Raw genomic sequence first — 20,563 nt, forward strand, 5'->3', positions numbered from 1 at the left:
ACAGGTTTTCTTTGACAGGCAAAAATAATTGTAGCAATGGTTCTTATGTGTACAGAGAGAATTGTACTCTCTCAACACAAGTCATCGGGTAATTATTTACAAGTTATAAATGCTGCACAGCCAAACGGGTTGTATTGAAGCATACTTTTTATTGCTAGAAATGGCAAGTTCAGAGTACCATGACTCTATATACCAGCACACCTCTGCAGCGACAATTTGGCATGACACATGATAGAACAGCTATCTGTGTACACCACAACCAGGCGGCGTATAATACGACTCTTACAAAGACAGTATGCTTTACTTTTCTTTTTAAACTTCAAAAGATAACTGCTATACTTACTAATACATGCTTCATCAGTTTCCGACAAATAAAGCAGATACATAAAGGTAACATCAAGCTCAGTAAGCATGCATCTTAATTGTCGATGTTCAATGCCGCATCTATTTATGTTTAGACTGTTTGAGACAAATTTTAAACATGCATCTTCTAATTCGAATTAAATAAATGAATACTCTTCCGGAGCACCTAAGACCACCCACAGTTTTTGGTCAGGTTCGTCTTGCTTATTCTTTAGTTGTCTATGTTTTGTTTTGTGTACTGTAACTGTTGTTTGACCGTTAGTATTTTTCTTGTTTACGCATGGAGTTTTCAGATTATTTTTGAGTGAAAGTCCCTTTGGTATCTTTCGCTTCTCTTTTCAAAACTGGTTAAACTGGTTGTAAATTTGTACTCAAACATGACATGGGTGTTATTTTGGCAATTGGTCTTGGGTATAACTCTAACGCAAAAACTGAATTCGACTGAAAAACTGATGTAGGTCAATGTAAAACAAGAGTGCCGATTTCGCGAAATTGCTTAGAAATTCTAGAAGATGTTCACAACAGACTTTTTTATATATATCGATGCTCCCTCCAGCATTCAGGATAGCCACAAAATCAAGAACCCCGTACAGTATTTGCACATTTAGTAAGTGTTTTAAATCTTGTTCTTAAGTTAACGATTTTCAACGACTACTTTTAACTCGTTTATACAGTTAAAAGTTTCACCTAGTCATTTGTAAACTACAGAGAGGCTGTTCTCAAAACATGACACTCATCTTCATGATGTTATCTGTAACATGCTGTTGAAGTCATTGAAGCAATTTACATCAATTTTTAACTTTCCAACACACATTTTTTTAAATAGGTACAAACAAATTCAAATATTTGATACGTTGCATACAGTTTATTAGAAAACAATGATTTACAGGGCGTTATCATGTTACTTACTGTATAAAAACAAGGAAATTTTACAAGACTGCCATTGAGACAACACAGATTCCAATTGACGCTGATTTAAGGATAATTTTATATTGGTAATCTTATACATGTAATGGTGTTTTACAAATAGATAAATACTAAGATTGGACACATAAAAGTGCGTTCTTCAAAAATTTTGAATTTTAATTCCAATTCAATAATGACACGCAATTAAATATCACTTCTTAAGTTTACGATAATTTTATAACATATAAGGATAATTAAGTACCCTGCCCCCTGCCCCCTCCCGAATTCCTGAATGACGCAATGTACAGCCAAGGGTTTGTATAGTGTACAAATCTTTTGTACATTTAAGAGTTGCAAACCTATGGGATATAAATAGACACCGATTTCTCTTCTTCGTATGATACATAATAAACATATTTTTCTTCATCATATTCAATAACACTTATTACGCTATACTACTACTACTATTGCTGTTTTAAGCCCCGCCTATATTCTTTCATTTCATTTAATCCATACACGGTTGTAAGTAGTTGATTGACAGAAGGACAGAATTCACACCTGAACACACAGTTTAAATCGCAAAATGGCTCCACCCACTAATTATAATTTGTTGTAAAGTTCGGTTCAATCTTATGATAAAAATTACCTGGCTTATAAAGTAATACATGAAGGGGAAAACCAGGGATAAAGCTGGAAAAGCAAGTTCGTCATCTTAGGATCTAATAGATTACTGTTTATCATTTAAATATAGGACATCAAGTGCTTATCAACAGGTTAAACAACGTTTATAAAAGTGGGACATCTAATATTTAAGATAAACTAAACGAAATTGGGATTACCTTGTGTATATGAGATTGGTAAAAACACCACGTGAAATAGCACAAACTCTAAGAAATACATGCATGCTGCTCACGCATAGGCCATGGGAAAGGAACCAATTTCACCGCAAGACAAGATAACTTAAGACTTGCGAATGCTTTGAAGTTTATAGAAATGTAGTCAGTGACTTTCTAAAGAATTGGACATACTAAAAGGGATTTATAATAATTATGAAATCGGACATAGTGTCAGCATGTTTATTACTACTGGGAATGGCCTCTTGTGTAAGAGCTCTGGTAAGAATATATACTCGCGTATTGTATCAAGTACTGTAATTCTTTTGAAGAAAATCAGGTTTTTCTACAATGTTTCAAATATTTAAAAAACGTAACTGGTGCAAAACTAGTGTCGGGTTTCACATTCGATGAAAGTTAACACCATTGAAATCGCCTATGCTGATTGCATATACATACGATCTTTGAAGTTTACTACTAGATATATTTTGCAGTTAGACCATTGTAACAGATAATTTGATGATAATTTGAAACCAAGCTATCAGTCGTATTGTTTGAATCATAAAATTAAGAATGGAAATGGGGAATGTGTCAAAGAGACAACGACCATAGAACAGACAACAGCAGAAGGTCACCAATATGTCTTCAATGCAGCGAGAAACTCCCACATCCGGAGGCGTCCTTCGGCTTCCCCCTTAACAAATATATATACTAGTTCAGTGATAATGGACGTCATACATAAACTCCAAATTTTGAATCAATTTATCTTTAGTAACAGCCTCCAAGGACATGACATGATAGAGCTAATGATGTCGAACATCGTAAAAAGAGAATGTGACAGAAACATCTTCCCTTAGAACCCCCTATGTGCATTGGTGGATTGTTTGTTGTCTTAATGTTTAGTGGCAAATATTTTAATGTATGTTCAGGAAGCCCCCTTTCTGTTGACGGCAATAGCGTAGACACACACGAAGTAGAGCCCAACAGGCAGCGTTGTCATACAACGGAACATATTATAGTTGCTCGGTATTGTCACGCACAAAATAAACTGACTGACTAGACAGAATCTTGCATAGTTTAAAACAAATTGATAAAAACACGTACGCTTGTAAAGTACAGGAACAATGGTATTTTTATACAAGTAATTTCATCTTGATAGACTTCTTTCAATTGGCAATAAAAACTCAAAATTGCACAAAATTACCCAATATCGTCAACTGTAATCCGACCCATAATCTATTAAGTAAAATACAAACATTTAAAAAGGAAGACCGCATCAAATTTCATTACACCAATTTCCTTCCAATAAAACGGGATAAAACTATACGCTTCACCCAAAATTCTCACGAATTAATCGTAAAAAATGTAATGATAAAAAGTAAATCTTTAGAAAAATGTTTAATGGGAAATATTTGCATTTCGTTAGATGTTATGAAGTGAGTTTGTAAAAAACGAAGGTCACAGGTAAAAATATGTTGTTAACATCAGGTAACCTGAGCAATTGCACCTAGCTTTTGATGGGACAATTGAATATACCTAAATGGTCCCACCTGCTTCCATAGTTAATTTCAAATTTTACATTCAAAGAGATGTTCTGTGCAGAAATACGTCATTAAAACTTCTTAATCTTGGAAAAGTATTAATTTTAAAAGTGCTTTACGTAAAAGAAATGAAATCATACAGCTTTTACATTTTCGTTTTGCAATGCAAAGTCGTATGTTTCCGCCTATAACAAATTCGAGCATCTCTGCCCCAATTCAAACGAAAATAATCCTTCCGTTCCAAGTGCAAACAGTATCGTAAAAGGTGATAGTAGAGCACTGCATGCCCTAGATATTTCAAAATTTAGTTTCACGCAACTAGCCACGTGTGCAGTGTAATGTGCATTCATCATAAAAACCTGTACATTAAATTACAATTCTCATTAAAATGTTTGTTCCATATCATTCACCACAAATTGACATGACGTTGTATGCATTAAATATCTTATGTAATATTCTCATTAAAAAAGAGCTTGTATAGTACTATAAAATTGAAGGGGAACTTTAAAAAAAATCTTCAATGAAAAGTACTAATGATTGCTTAGGATGAAAAGCCTGATACTTTATAATAGGATGTCCTGTTTTCGATTTCCGGTTTGTTCAATACTGGATATGCATAGAATATGGCATCACACATTTATTCAAATTTTTGTGTAAAAAAACAAAAAAACGTCAAAACTCGTGTTCAAATATCCGAGAAACCATGGACCCTCATATATCATTTTCATGGCCGTTGGAGAACGATGAAATTAAGACATTGTTACCGTTGTATGCCGATGTTGTAATGGCAATGAATTATTACATCAAACTTATCTTAAATTTTTGAAAGAGTTAACTGACAGATGAACCAAAAGGGTAAAATTTATGAACAAGATTGACGTGAAAAATATGGTTGCTGTTTTCATCCATTTTCAGGTTGTATTTCAAACAAAATACACAACAAAATGGAATAATAAAATAATAATTGTCCTTCAGTGTCAAGACTGATAATGCAACGTATGATACTCAGTGTACATTTAAAGCTACTCGACTGTCTAATACAATATATAAACCTCTCTTTTCAAAATATTTATAATGCTCTCAGACCAGTTATACAAACGTTCGTGCCTATACATAATGTTTAAACGACTAAGATTAACAACATAATGCGATTTAATTGATCAGCAAACATATGCAAAAAAACCTTCTTACTATTTAAAAGCTAATTCTATCTACCCTGCTTAAAGGCAACACACCAAAACATAGCCTTACAATTAATAGAAAAGTTAAATCTTTAAACTAGATATGTAGAAATGTACAATGAAATACATTTCACTCTACAAACCAGAATAGAAAAGTGAAACTTAAACCAGTTATGTAGAAATTTACAATGAAATACATTTCACTCTGAAAACCAGAAATTCATATCACAAAACATTTAACTCGAATAATTTAGTGCCCTCTATCCAATACCATTTCTTGAGAATCTCAGTGATTGGAATATAACGACTGGATTATTAGGGTTAAACACAAAACATCTGTAAAATGTAATAAAAAATTGTGTTCCATGTTCATATCATATAGTTACCGAACACACAACAAGAAATGTTTAATATCTGAATGATTTGGTATAATGGTAAACTTGAAATCCTATCTTAAAGTTATTGAGATTGAAAAAAAAAACATAACCAGCTTGGGTTGAAGAGATTTATATTAAATGTTAAACCCTTCGAATTTCTTGTAAACGATCATGTTCAATAGCAATTAAATAGAAAACAGAAGTTGCAAACTGAATTAAAAACCACTCAAGAAATAAAGCAGAATTTTCAAACGTTATAAAAGTATCGCTCCAAACAGTTTAGAGTTCACCCTTGACACACGAAACCTGAGAAGGACACATCCGTTTGTGAGATATATCGGTGGTCCTGATTTATCTTTTAGATACCAAGTGATTATGGTAAGATAGGTAACAGTCGCAAAATTGTTTTCTTTGTCCCCTTCTGGATCATTTACTCGCTTCAAACATCTGAATCCATTGTATGGTGCGTTACAGCTATTCTTTACTAATTGCTTGTTGAATATTCACTAGCATTATGCTTGATATTGTTTGCGTTTGTCATCCTAACACAAAAGTAATTTATACACTTCAAAGCTATTATCCACACTTAAACACAGTAAGCCTGTAGTGATCTTTCACTTAGTATCCCGATATAAACACTGAAATGTTTTGTATATAAGGACTTTCACCGAAATAAACAACAATTAAACAGCTAATGCATGCCATGGTACATTTGTACATCAAACGTTTTGTGAACAAGGACTCTTGCCATAATAAACATAGAACTTGAAAAAAGACACCTTATTACATTAAAAGTACAAGTTGAATGTATCAAGATGTTTAAACAAGGGTATATAACGATTTGTTGTTACTTTTTAATTAATTTTTTTATATATAAATGTTGTAATTATTTAAATAATTGGTACGAATTTGAAATAAAAATGTTTAAGTTGGTATTACTGAGCAACTATAATAGCTGAACCTTTTTAAATTAATGTATTTTAACTGCAATCGAAGACACGTTAGTTTTAAAAAATCACAAAGAAAACCCATTGCTTACAAAAATACACTGATGCAACTAGGAACGAGACACGCTTTTAAGAATGAAAAAAAAGTTTTCATGTTTAAAACTTCAATCAAAATAATATTATGAATTTTGTCTTTCAAGTTGTTAAGATGTTTAAAAAAATCATCTCAATGTATTAACCTCTAAAAGATCAAACGCTTTCGGTATTTGAAAATAACTTTTATGGTTCCTAAAAAGTCATTATGACAGCTGAGCAACTTTAAGAATTCAATACTGTAGTATTTACTGTGTAATACAAAATCGCTTATCTGTTATATAATCCGCTTGGACTTATTAACAGTGCCATATGTTACTTAAAATAAAAATCTATGTTAAAACATATCTGTTTTAAGATTTCTACATGTTAAAATATGTGTAAAGTTAAGGGATGACATCAAAAGATCGATGTAGGATAAAAAACTTAAATCAAATAGTTTGGGGGTGGGGGGGGATGGGGGGGGGTTAAAATTCTGCAAGTTGTATATATCTTAAATCGATTTTTACATATATCCCTATTGGTAAATCAACTTTTCCCAAATGAAGTTAAGAGGGGGGGGGGGGGGGTCAGTGAAAAAACTATGTGAATTAAGTTTTTTTTATCCTACATTGAACTTTTGATGTCGTCCCTAATCAGCATCCTGTATAATTGATGCAAACAAGGTGAACAGTAATTATCACAAGAGCTTGTCAAACAAATTGAAGTTTTTAACGAACTTGACCAGCTAAACAACCCTTGCACGGTCGGTAGAAGAGCTTGTCTCATGGGTTGGACGTTTGATATATTAATGATATCCAACCTCTATCTACTATCCATAATAAACCTTTCTTGATTGATTGATCTAAATTAGGGACAGAAAATAAGAAAGATAAAAAAAAAATGTCCCATTAGCCCTCTTCTTTTCTTTCTCTCCATGTAAACAACTTACTATGAGACGTGCTTTCCTTTACATATGCAATGAATACTTATTTTGAATAAACGATGTGCTAACAGGATATCAAATTAATATTGAATACTATATACTACTGCAACATGATACTAGTAAATTTATTAAATGTCGAATTGTAGGTTAGAAAAGATAAATGAGAAAATTACGCTTTTCAATATCAACTTTTTGTACTTAAAAAATATAAATAAATATGAACTGGTTAAAAATAGTGTACATTGATAATGTTGTGTCTAGACTTATTATTAGTACAACCATGGACGTAATATATTGACCAAATTGACCATAATACTTCCATGGTACAACCTAGCAGCCAAGATGCACCAAATTAAGTTTAAAGTTTCATCTACTTCTCAAGTCTGACAGTAATTTAAAGCTCAAATGAAAAAAAATATTTGCAATTGGAAAAGGTTAAAGTTTTAGTGGAAAGTCTGACTAATGAACCTGAAGAACTGTCCCTACATGTCCCTACATTAAATAAATAAAATAATAAAGATATCTGTAAAAGATTAAGAAATTATGGATACAATCGATAACAATACACATCCCTTTAAGCAAATCATAAAGCTTGGTCTTTATATATTTTGACATTTATTAGAATTTTCAGTTGCGTAGGCTACCTTTCAGATTATTGTTAAATGCTTACTTCAAACATTTTGTTTTTGTCTTTTACGTTTCGTATTACTTATTTATTTTTAAAATTATAGAACCATTTTTGAAAGAAATACTTGTGCACACATACACCATGAAACAATATACGTCTGACGTGTGTCTCTGCAACTACTAGTAGTCTACTACTAAAAATACATCTGAAATTTAATTTGCTGTGTTTGCACACAGGAGGCAAGTCAAGGATTTAAAAAGTTTGTTTGAACTTCCCTTGTAAGCTTTATTGAGCTAACATAAAATATCCTTGGTCAAAGAGAACACATGTACTGTCTGGTCCACCCCACACCACAAAATGGCAATACGATTGTCTAGAAGTTAAATGACAGAAACAAATGAATGCATCAATGGGTTCAGGGTATCAGAGAAAGATGAACGTTTTTCTAACGTCAATAAACAAGACAGATTGAGATACGCGCTCTCCCCCTGTTTATGTAAAAATGGAAGGTGTTATTCAGTCGTTACTAAACATTTGTTAGTCTTAAACAAGCATTGAAGAGTAACTGCGACATGCATTAAACGCTTTATGGTCAAGGTCATATACAGTTCTGACTAATTAAAAAAATGAAAAACAAATCACTAAAGAACATTTCAGACATGTTAAAGACATTTTATCTTTTTAACGTCTTATGTCAAATAAAGAATTACAAATATTAGGAAATCAACACAACATTACGTACAGCTGTTACTAATGGCGAAAAAGACACCATTGTCCCTGATCCACTCATCTCGCACAGATGCATTTACATGCGACTAATTAGTTTCTAGACAATCATCTTTCAGTGGTGGATATCATTATCATTGTCCGATTGATGATGGCTAAGTTGTCAACTATTCAATTATGGGCCTTTAATGTGGTCAAAGATCATTGTGATAAGCGACATTACCTAAATGACTAGTCTGCACTAGTCGGCAGCTACACGCTATCAGTACTGTTGTTTCTTTAGGCGAAAATATCACTTACTCACGAAACCAACACAATGAAAAATTGAAAATTGGAAGGCGTTGACAAATAAAGTGAAATGGACTTCATTTTGTCGTTATTTAGTTTGGATTATCATCCTATTGTTAACTTGTCAATAAATATTTGTACTCTCAAATTTACGCTTCGGATGACTACTAATTATTGGGCAAAACATAACCTTAATTCATTTAAACATAAAAGTGAATGGTTTGAAAACGCCTAAATGAACTGATACTCTGGTTGTATCGGCTATTATTTCCAATTTGATGCACAGCAAACTATGCGTTCATAATGAAAGATCGAATCAGCCTGAGGACCTCTGTTTAGTAACTTAAAATAGCAGATGGGTCAGACTATAACGAAAATGTATCGAAACTTGTATAACTAGTGATTATTTTTCTCTTCAATGTATTCAAATCTATCATTACAAGTGTCATGATAAATTTGATAATTTTCCACTTAAATGTTCCCGAATCTATTTCTCAACATAGTAAACTGGTGAACACTTATTTTTAATTCCATTCTAATTTTTTGGACAATGACTCGTTTTTTGAAGTATCCCACTGTAACAAAGCTCACATATGTAGTTTTATTTGTGATTTCATTTTTTGTGAGTACTCAAGAACGAAATCTAGGGCAGATAAAGACATTTTTAATTTCCTTGCACTGTAATCCGGCTGTTCCCACCCTTCGAGGGCTCCTGATATCATATCCCGTTTGATTCTCACCCTTCCAGGGCACTTAGATATCATATCCGGTTTGATTCTTACCCTTCCACAGCACCTGATAATATCATATCCGGTTTGATTCTCACCCATCCAGAGCACCTGATATCATATCCGGTTTGGTTTTCACCCACCCAGAGCACCTGATATCATACCCGGTTTAGTAATTGATGAAGCAGTAAACATTCCCAATATGTTGCATCGGATGTGCATTTATGACACTGATTATCTTTTGTCTATAGCACCAGTTGCTATGACACTCGTCTAGTCCCTATACAAATATTTATTTACATTTGAACATCATTTATCTAAGTCAACATTCATAAAGCATATATGTATTAGTTGAGGCCAAAGTGCACCATTTTGCGACCAACTGTTACCCACTTTGACTAACGTTTTATAGAATTTTGATTAACTATCTTGTCATTGAAAAGCTTGATAAAACATATTTACTCACTAAATATAAATCATTAAAATCTAAGGACAAGACAACTGCTTCAGGGAAGAAACTGACGTTTTGTCAAAAAAAATTATGTATTAAAATATGTTGTTATTAACTTTTCCCAACTAAATCATGGTCATAATGACAAGGCATAAACACAGATGTACTTAACAATTTGTATATTTCTCTACACATTAATTCATAATCGAATTTCAATTATTCAATAAAGTATTTAACCTGGTAAAATTATAGAAATAAAAAATTCAATTAATTTGTAATAAAAGTAAATGCACCTACTAAAACCTTATAATTTTCTAATTCATTTGAACACTATTAAAATTCTTTCTATCATACAAGGGGTATATTTGAATAAACTATAAACACATCTTTTAATCCTCCTGTCAAAATTTTGCATGAATGAACTTCCTGAAAGATATAGAATGACTTAGATATCTTTTAACATATTTTATCAACAGAGTCTCCTTGTTCTATTGTATAGCATATGTGACTGTATAATTTATATTCTACATTAGTATCATTAAGTAATATCCTAAATTCCATTCAATTTGTCTTATTTTTAGGCTTATCTAAATTATTATGACATTGGCATATGCTTTTTTATACTATATTGAGTTTAGTCATTTTTTTTTTATAAAGTAAAATGAAAATCAGTCCTGTACATCATCAATATAAAAGAGCTACATGACCCTGCTTGAAACACCAGTAGTGAAGCTATTCCAAGGCCCATCATCTAAACAAGGACATTTCCCATCATTGAAAAAAAAAATCTTCAAAAATACCACACTTGGACAGCAAATTTTCACAGGTTTAGGTCTTGAATATTCATCATTAGTGATGCTGAATTGAAAAAAAGTATACAGAAAAATATTTAAAAAAACAAAACAAATCAACAGTTGTTACTTATTTGTAAGGAAACAAAATCAAATATTGGTTTACTTCAAGTGTTAAATAGTGCTATACAGTCCTACACAAAGCCCTCAAATTGAAAAATTTTACACAACTACTGTTTAGATAAAAACAACATAAAACCTTCATGTATATAATTCTTCATTTGACAACTATATATAGCAAAATTATGTTCATATTTTAATTGAAAAAAATTGCAACGATGCAACATTCATGACATTATATTAATATGGTAAGAAAATCAACTGGCAGAAAATTTTAGAGCAATAAGTCAAATAAATAGTTTAATGATAACATGAGCATCAATTTGGCATGCTGTCATAATTACAAAGATAGGAATCAAAACATCTAGATGGTAGCTACCTCTTTTCTTCATATTATAGGAAACAATCGTCAGAGCCTATTGTTATAAGTATCAGATGACTTGAACAATTAAATTTATGAGCCAAAAAAAGACAATTGAAAAAATTTATCAGCTATAATGATTAATATTTTCTTCATACATAAGAAACAATGTCAGAGCCTAGTGTGGCTTGGTCAATTAAAGTTATGAGCCAAAATAAGACAATTGCAAAAAAATTATCAGTTATGACTATTAATGTCAAACAATGCATAAAGGAATTTCATTATGGATTACCTGTGAGAAATTCTAGATATTATATTTCACATTGTTGTAACTTTATTTTGAAATAAGATAGGGACATTGTTCTATTTGATATTAAACATATCAAAATTATAGTGATGATAAAATGTTGGCTGGCAAAATGTTCTTGTACTATTATTAATAAAGTATACAGTAAACTGAACTGTGTTATTGATAGTCATATAATATCAAAAAACAATCTGTACATGGAAACATCTGTTTTATCAAAGATACTAAGTTTTGGATTTAGAAGTTCATGCACTTAAAAATGATTTAGGTTAGGTTTTGCCTATGTTTAGGACAAAGGTTATGTAAGGCAAGGTTTAAAGAAAATGTCATGCTTTGACAAAGTTTAGAGCTAAAGTATAGTCATAGAATGACAATTATTATGTATTCATGCTAATGCATCCTTGGCTTTCAAATAATCAACTTTGAGATGAAGACAAATTCAGAAAGGTGCTTTGCATGCATGAAAATTATATCATATTATTTTCATTTTTTATAAGTAATTTTAATCCTAAAAAAGGGGATTTTCCCTTCAGTTTGTAACTGGATCTGTTTTCTCTTAATTGATTTATGATTTTTGAACAGAGGTATAATACTGTTGCCTTTATGTATGATATACCAAATTGACATTAAACTATCATAAGTTGATGAAAATACTATTGGCAAAAATAGACTGAGCAAAACGAAACAATCAAATACTGGAGGCAATGTGTAAGAATGACTCCATTAGGTGTTGAATTCCTCATATTGACTATTACACATGACTCATCAAACAGATTAGAGTGATACCTTCCAACAAGATAAGGGTTCTCCCTTTGATTAAATATTTGTTAAATTTGTACAAACACACTATAATTAATCAGAGGAATCTGGGCATACAAAGCCCACCATTTAAATCCTTTGTTTACAGAACAAATTTATTACCTACATACATGTCTGTATCATAAGGCAGGTTTAGACCACAGTTCAGAAGGAACCCAAATTGATCTTTCTAACCTTATACATTAATGACATACCAAGAACGATGATTTATTACTAATGGCAGTTGTGACTATGAAGAATGAAAATATTTGGATCTCTAGCTACACTTATAAATGTATGTGGCTCTATGAAGGGTTACCACTAACCCAGTAGTTAACACTCCTTTGCTGATTGAATGCTGACAGGAAATATCATTGATGATATCATTTTCATGATTAAGATACTAACCCAATGTTGACTGCTGTACCCTTATTTTTGACATATTTACCTATTATGTCTGTTAGTTTTGTTCACACATCCTTGTCATTATAATGGAGTTTTATGCAACTGTCATACCAGTGAGAGGTTTAGCTAGCTATAAAACAGGATTTAATACACTATTTTTTACATAAGAAAATGCCTGTGCCAATCTAGGAATATGACAGTTGATATCTATTCTTTTGATGTGTTTGAGCTTTTGAGTTTGCCATTTGTTAAGGAACTTTCATTTTAGATTTTGCCTCAGAGTTATATTTGACTTTTATTCAAATTATTAAAAACAATATAGGTTTTCTACCAAATGCATTCAGAGTCTTGGTTAGATTTGGCAGATTTTTTTGGTCTTCAATCTTCAACTTCATAATCCATTTTGCTTTCAGTCTACTTTGATTTGAGTGCCAAGAATGAATTGAATACAGATGAATGTTCATTCAGTGTTATTTAAAAATAATATGCCTGGTAAGAGTTTTGTTACCTTAAATAAAATAGAAACTCAAATCTTTGTATGAATTGAGCTTTTGTCTTAATACAGATATGTCTATTAATGAGCACATTTATATTATCATGAATTATATAGAAACTATCAAATATTGTTTTGTGTTGACATTAACACCTGACCAATTTCATGTACTATTTCTATGGGAAAAACATAAAACACAAGACTAAAGTTAAAAAAACATTATCTTGAAATTGTTACTGTATAACTTTTCAATTTATTTCAAAAGTGTTTTTCCTTTAATCTTGTGTGACAAAGTGTTTTTTGTAAGCAACATATTTTCCCAGCCCATAGTTTGCAAGTATGCTAAATTGACCCTTTTGTCATGCTTTCTCAAGCTCAAGATATGAACATGATGTTGAGACAAATATTTGACTGCACAATAAGCTTAACAAATTACTAAAAATATCTAAATCTCCTTAGAAACATGTCGATATGAACATGTGCTTTATCATTCTACCTCCTTTTGGCTTAGCGTGGAAAATACAAATATTAACCTCTGTACCCTGTATAAGCCCTGAAATATCAACAACATCTTGCAACTGCTACCAGACTGCACAATTGGCTTATAAATGACATCAATATTTGAATCTCCATGTACATTATTTATCTGACTTTGTGCTTTATCACCCTGGTTTGTTTAATAAATGTTGATATAATTTGATTGTTTACATTAACTTACATTAAACGAACATTGATTGGAAGATCTCAATGTCATATAGGCCCAGATTTGGTTTAATAAGAGAATAAAATCTATATGAAGACTTGTGAAAAAGTTTATTGAAGTTTTTTTCATCACTAGCTATTGTCAATAAACTATTCTTTGATCAAAACAAGTACTTGAATAAGTGTTCACATATAGAAGTCAGAGGGTACACAGTTTAGAAGGTTCAACCTGCTTTAATAATTTTTAACTTAAGAATTATTTCCATAAAGTTTTTTTATCCCATTGATATTTTGTAACTCCTCTTTTCTGTTTGTTTTCCCCTTATATTTGTGTTAACTGTATTTCAATATGCTAAATCTCTCTTTTTCTACAACTTTTTTTACCTCATCCATTCATATGACTTCATTCCTTTCATTTGTGACTATTCAAGTTTATGTTTTTTCCACTCAATTTTAAGATAAAAAATTGTGTTTTACCTAGATATTTTTTAGATAATAAACTTTTTTTAATGTGTGAGCACATTTTCGTTCCCGAACAGATATATTTCCCTAAAGAGCAATCAAAAGGGAATCCATAGACAATCAAACACACTGGATAAATCCTTAGCAAAGCTATGATGTGATCCTTTTTCCATCCTTTCAAATATAGCATTTGTTTTAATACTGGCATGTCTATATATAAGCACACAGGTCGAAATATACAGCTGGTTTTTTTTTGTAATCTTGTGTCACAATATGTAAATGCTGCATATAATATAGGTATTTTTGAATTTTTCCAGATACCATTACCATCATTTACCAAGATGAAGGAACATTATCCAGGCTACAAACATGCAGGAGGTAGATACCACAACAATCATCTCATCGACATGATTGGATGTAAGCGTAAATTGTTATTACATGATACAAGTGCACTGAGACTATCATATTCCTTCAATAAAGTCGGTGGTGAACATTCATTAGGACATGACTTAATTCATTTATCTAGGAATGGAATAGACAGTGTTGTAGGCACTGATGGACTACAATATATTTACCACCCTATAGCATATGGACCATTCTTAGCGGACAAATATGGCTATCCAACCATTTCAAAATTACACCAGTTTGATCCAGTCAGCACAAAGAAGAACTTTTGGGGGAAGCAAGGAATACTTAGAGTGATAACATATCGTAAAATTAAAAACTTGCCAGTTGGACATGTTGCATTGTGGGACTGTGATCATTTTCATGAAACAAAAGATTGGATTTCAGGGCATAGTTTGATAACAGTTGAATTCTGGGAGTCTCCAGGTAAGACCCAAGCTTTTCTAATAAAAAGAATTGTTCTGCATTGTAGTTTTTTAAATCAAGGAAAGTAACAGAACTTGTAGGATATCAAAAGTATAGTTTACATGTAAACAATGGTTTAGTAATTTAATAGTAATTATAACAACTCAGTTACAAAGAACAGAACACAGTTTAAATGAAATGAAATGAAAACAATCTTCAACATCAATATACAGATAAATTACCTACAAGGATGCACTGAATGAAAGTGTTAAGAGTAATGAAAACACCTTTAAACCAGGATTTTTTATTGAATTTTTTACCATGAATAAATAAGTCATGATACCATCACAAATATGAACATGTAGAACAATCTTGTCAATAAATCAAGATGCTAATGTTTTGGCAAATACAAAAAAGCTTATGCTAATTACCAATACAAACAAAATCATATCATGCAATTAAGGAATTACTTACTTTTATTTAAAAATAAGATAAAGCAAATGATTGGAAATATTTTCTTTGTAATGTTCTTTCTTTATAAAAAAAAATAACCTGTCATAGAACTAAATGTATCAATTCTTTCTTACAGATTCCAATTGTTCCAGTTCTACAACTAGATATCTTCATCAAATACCAGTTAAACATATGAAACAAGCACCAACACCACCATCAACTAGTGTGAATCATCAAATTCCAGCCAATCGACTTCTTGGACAATCAAACCATCCATTTCCAGTAACATCAGAACATTCATCATTGAAAAACAATCCGCCTTTCAACCAGGGTAACCAAGCTCTTGCTCCAAATTCACAAATAGATTTGAAAACATTAATGAAAGATAAAACTTTTCGAAGGAAATTCATTAAAAAGTATTATGTAAGTAATGGGCATTTACGTCATGCAAAACATAGAGGACTGTCATTGTCTAAAGAACAACTATCATAATCCAGACTATTTTCTTGGGAAAGCAGAACTTGTGAGCATTTACATAATTGTCATTTAAACCAATACAATTTATGTGAAGATAACATTGACAACGAATTTCATCAACTTCAACCATGCTCAATCTAGTTTATGGCCAGTTAAGTTACAGTCACTGATATAGTTTATCTACAAACTCAAACTATTGGATTATAATTGAGAGATACTTATGAATATTTCAATGGTGAAACATATCGACAGGATATACTTTGATAAATTTGTATTCAATTAAGGATTAAAAAAAAACGTTTTCAAAATACAAATTATTGACCTGAGTTTTACATATGATGTTCATTTGAAAAAAAGAAGGATTATTATAGTGATGACTCAATGTATACAGTACATCATCAGCTGCATTTGTGTGTTTTTTAATTTTGTGTTCATTCCAGTAGCATTTATGAATTGTGATTTGGTATTGATGTTGTTAGCCATGACAATATAATATAAATGATAAAAAAGTACTAGTCATAAATTGTCAGTTTGTGAAAATGTTTGTATATATATAAAAGACATAAAAAGTGCTAATTGTACTTGTTATGAATATTGTCATTATGTTATTGATCTCCATGTGCTTTTCTATATGTGTTTAATCATTATTTTAAATCTCCTTGTTTACAAATACACTGGACACTTGTTAGCATAAGGTGACCATTTGTGTTAAAATAAGTACCTTAAATTTGGTGGAAACTTATCGAAACAGCTAAATGAAATTAGTTTGAAAATATTTTTCTTTGATTTAGAATCATTTGTTTAAAATAATTCTTTGTCATTATACAATGATACATAAATATACATCTAGCTTTTGAGACATTTTTTGATACTTTGTATTATCTGTCATTCAAATTTCTATTTATATTTGGAAATTAAATCTGGATAAGTCACATAAGAAGCAAGGATGCTTTAGATGTAGATTATGAAAAATTAAAGTGATCCAGATGGAAATGACCAACTCATCTTTCGTTTCAGTTTCTACTTTTTTTTATTTGCTCAATTTGTGTGGTTGTGTTAGTAACATTTGCATTGGGTTTAGCTAAATTTATTTACTTACCAAATGTGTTTAGTATTAAAATATTTAAGAAAAATTCATTCATATCAAAAGTCTTCTTCCCAGAATGAAACCGTAGGAAGTTCAAACTTTTTGAAGTTTACTTATTTAATAAATTTTCAGGACAGTGCACTTTTCAAACTTTCTGCCCCCTTAAAATCAATGAAAGGATATGCACCTAAGTCAGAGTTATGTATTTATAAATTCTGATTTGTATGATGAAAGTTTGCTTGTGGAAAAAAATGATAATTCATCTCATATCTCATTCTCAATTCATTATTTTTTTCACTTGAAAGCAAACACTTTGCTCATGACGGTTTAATACTGTCTTCATTTGAATTATAATACATATTTTTCTCGATTTTATGCATGATGAGTTTCTTTTCAAGTTCAAATCACTCAAAATTGTGACTGTCACCTTTTAAAAAATAACATACTTTCAATAATTCACTCATACCAAATATGTAAATTATTTAAATGAGAACACTTTGATGATGTTTGCATTCATACATACAATATTTAAATATATGAGGGGGTAAAGTACTATGTAAGCCATAAATTTGAACTACTTTGCCATATAAAGAAGAAATAAGATACACTATCCCTTACTTTAAATGAATTTAATGACATTTACTCAGCATTTTTCACAATTATACTGACAACCAATGTCCTTGGTTCTTTTCTGAATTGCATAAATGTTACACTTCAAAGAGGGGAGGCACAGCTTGAAAAATTGTTGAAGATAAAATGTAAATAAACTGAAGGAAAACAGTCACTTGCAAGTTCATCTAAATGCTTTTGACATAAATTAAAAATTTCATTTACTTTTGTTAAACGTAATGTATAAAATAACTTACAATTAAATTTTATGTTCAAGGCATTTAAAATCGTGCATTGTGTTTTGGTCTTATGTGCATTAAAATGGAATAATCTTATTCAAATATTCCATCAACCACCCTATATTTAATCAGATAAGGTTTTAATCCATTTTAAATTGGTTCTCAAACAACACACCTTGTTTTGAAAGACACTTGTCACCATTTTTTTGCACTGCATGTAAAATTGTATAATTTTAAAGTCTATTTCCAGGTGTTCCCTTTTTTACTCATTGTCTGAAGTTCATCAATGAATTCTATTTAAAGGTTTGGTTTACAGTAGCTCCTTTGTGTCGACACTAATAAAAAATATCCCTATAACTTGATAAATATCCATTGTGTATATATATCTTATCAATAATCTTGGAGTTTTTGTGGGTAAGAAAAAGAAACCAATTTTTTTTTTATGAATGAATCAATTTAAAACAAACTAAACAGAGAGAGAATAAAGTTTCAGCTTTCAGATTTACTTGTTGTATAAATAATCCTATAAGGCTGAGTTTTTTTTTTATTTTCACAAAAAAAAAACAGGATATATGCTGTACACCAATTTACTTTTGCAACTAAAAAAAATCGTAAATATGTAAAACAGGATCTTCCTTCAGATAAATCACGATATTAAATTGCTGTGAAGTCGTGCTATTAGGGTTAAAGCAAAATAAAGTTTTCAAGATAATAAGCTGTTTTACAGTATACATTATTTTGATTTTGAGCTAGTTATTTACACTAATTGCAAGTTTAGATGATAGTTATTTCTCTTTTTACATTCACTACATTCTGGTAGCAGCATCTTTACCCTTAAGCTCTTATTCCCTTGAAAACAAAACACATTTTCAAAAATGCCATTTGATATTTACTAGCATATCATACTGCAAAATATAACCTATCATTTTGTTAAAAGTTATTTAATGGGGTATTTTTATGGCAGCTTTGTTTAAATTTTTACACTTGTTATTTATCTGAATTCACATTTGATAGCAAGTCCTGCTCTATGTTTTCAACTTTGAACAGTAAAATAATATTTATACAAAATATAAACAGAATGCAGGTCTGTGTGAGAAATTATGGTATCTGCTAGTATCAGGAATACCTTTTAGTCACAAAGGGTGTTTGTACAATTGCAACATTTTTTTCCACATTTACAAATGCATAACTTTTGTTTTCACCAGGTTTCTTGCATTAAACACAAAAGACAAATATTGCTTTGATCTTTAAAGTAATATGGAGAAAAAAATCCATCTTGAAATTTGCCAGAACCCAGTACTTGCATCTAATGCAATGAAGACATGAACAAAAAATTGTTTTTAATTTCTAACTCTAGAAATTCTTCATTACTTCTATAAGTCAAGTTTATGGTATAATTGAATTTTGTGTTGAAATTTATATTATTGTGAAGATTTCTTTTATTTTATTTGATGTTTTTCTTTCAATGATTACTTTTATTTTTTTTAATAAACTAATTGTTGTATATTGACTATCAAATGAAACCAAAACTTGTGAATTTAAATTGTTGTATATTGACTATCAAATGAAACCAAAACTTGTAAATTTTAATTGTTGTATATTGACCATCAAATGAAAACCAAAACTTGTAAATTTTAATTGTTGTATATTGACCATCAAATGAAAACCAAAACTTGTAAATTTTAATTGTTGTTTATAATTTATATTGCTGTTGATTTGTATGTTTTGTGTTGTGAAATTGAATTTGATTAAATCAAAATAAAATGAATTTGAAATGAATCTGACATTTCACTAAAGCCTGATATGTAACTTAATAGCAATTGTCCAACATTTGATGACTTCTTGGGAAAAAAATCATCACACATAAGGCAGTCTTGCATTTCTTTGAAAAAATTTCCAGTGGACTTATATTGCATATTTTTATAAAAATAAAAATCATAAGACCAACAAAGGCTCCTGACTTGGGACAGACACAAAAATGCAGCAGTGGTTAAACATGTTTTTTTAGATCTCAACCCTCCCTTATACATCTAGCAAATGTAGAAAAAACAAACAAAGCATGAATGCGAACAGTAAAACTCAGTTTAAAAGAAGTCTGAGTCCGATATCAGCATAAGTAACACAAGAAAATAATCAAAATGACAATGATACATTAATTGTAAAAGGACTACTAGCAGTTACTGAAATGCCAGCTCCAGACTTCAATTAAAGAGAAAAATAGAATATAGTAGCAATGGTAACTGGACATAATTTAAGACACAATTGCCAGGAATAATTCTCATATTTTCATTCTAAATTTAAAAAAAGCCAGAAAACACTTTACCTTGATTGAAGCAGGAGAATTTTACTTAAAAGCTACTTCATTAGTATAAAAAAACACAGAATGTGAAAATATAGAGGGAGCATTTTCAAATGACATACCATATATATAATAATAATATATATCGCCCTTTGACAGGCAC

The 20,563-nt window shown here is 30.6% G+C and overlaps 2 protein-coding genes across 3 annotated transcripts in view; one reads left to right on the top strand and one right to left on the bottom strand.

The window, feature by feature from the left end:
* Positions 1-20,563, bottom strand: part of LOC143072201 (anaphase-promoting complex subunit 4-like) — an 86,575-nt gene that overhangs the window by 16,908 nt on the left and 49,104 nt on the right. The gene's annotated exons all lie outside the window — the stretch shown is intronic.
* Positions 1,906-19,880, top strand: LOC143072204 (uncharacterized). Its single transcript, XM_076247032.1, has 3 exons — positions 1,906-2,384; positions 14,744-15,257; positions 15,826-19,880. Exons 1-3 carry the CDS (start codon positions 2,319-2,321, stop codon positions 16,179-16,181), a joined length of 936 nt encoding a protein of 311 aa, XP_076103147.1. The 5' UTR covers positions 1,906-2,318; the 3' UTR covers positions 16,182-19,880.

Source organism: Mytilus galloprovincialis, chromosome 4, assembly GCF_965363235.1.
Source record: "Mytilus galloprovincialis chromosome 4, xbMytGall1.hap1.1, whole genome shotgun sequence".
Taxonomy (NCBI): Eukaryota; Metazoa; Mollusca; class Bivalvia; order Mytilida; family Mytilidae; genus Mytilus; species Mytilus galloprovincialis.

What these genes read in the sequence shown, in the direction of transcription:
- LOC143072204 (XM_076247032.1), top strand. Translation starts at nt 2,319, where the DNA reads ATGAAATCGGACATAGTGTCAGCATGTTTATTACTACTGGGAATGGCC. An exon ending in CCTCTTGTGTAAGAGCTCTG is followed by an intron (nt 2,385 to 14,743) that starts GTAAGAATATAT and finishes GAATTTTTCCAG; the next exon opens with ATACCATTACCATCATTTAC. An exon ending in TGAATTCTGGGAGTCTCCAG is followed by an intron (nt 15,258 to 15,825) that starts GTAAGACCCAAG and finishes TCTTTCTTACAG; the next exon opens with ATTCCAATTGTTCCAGTTCT.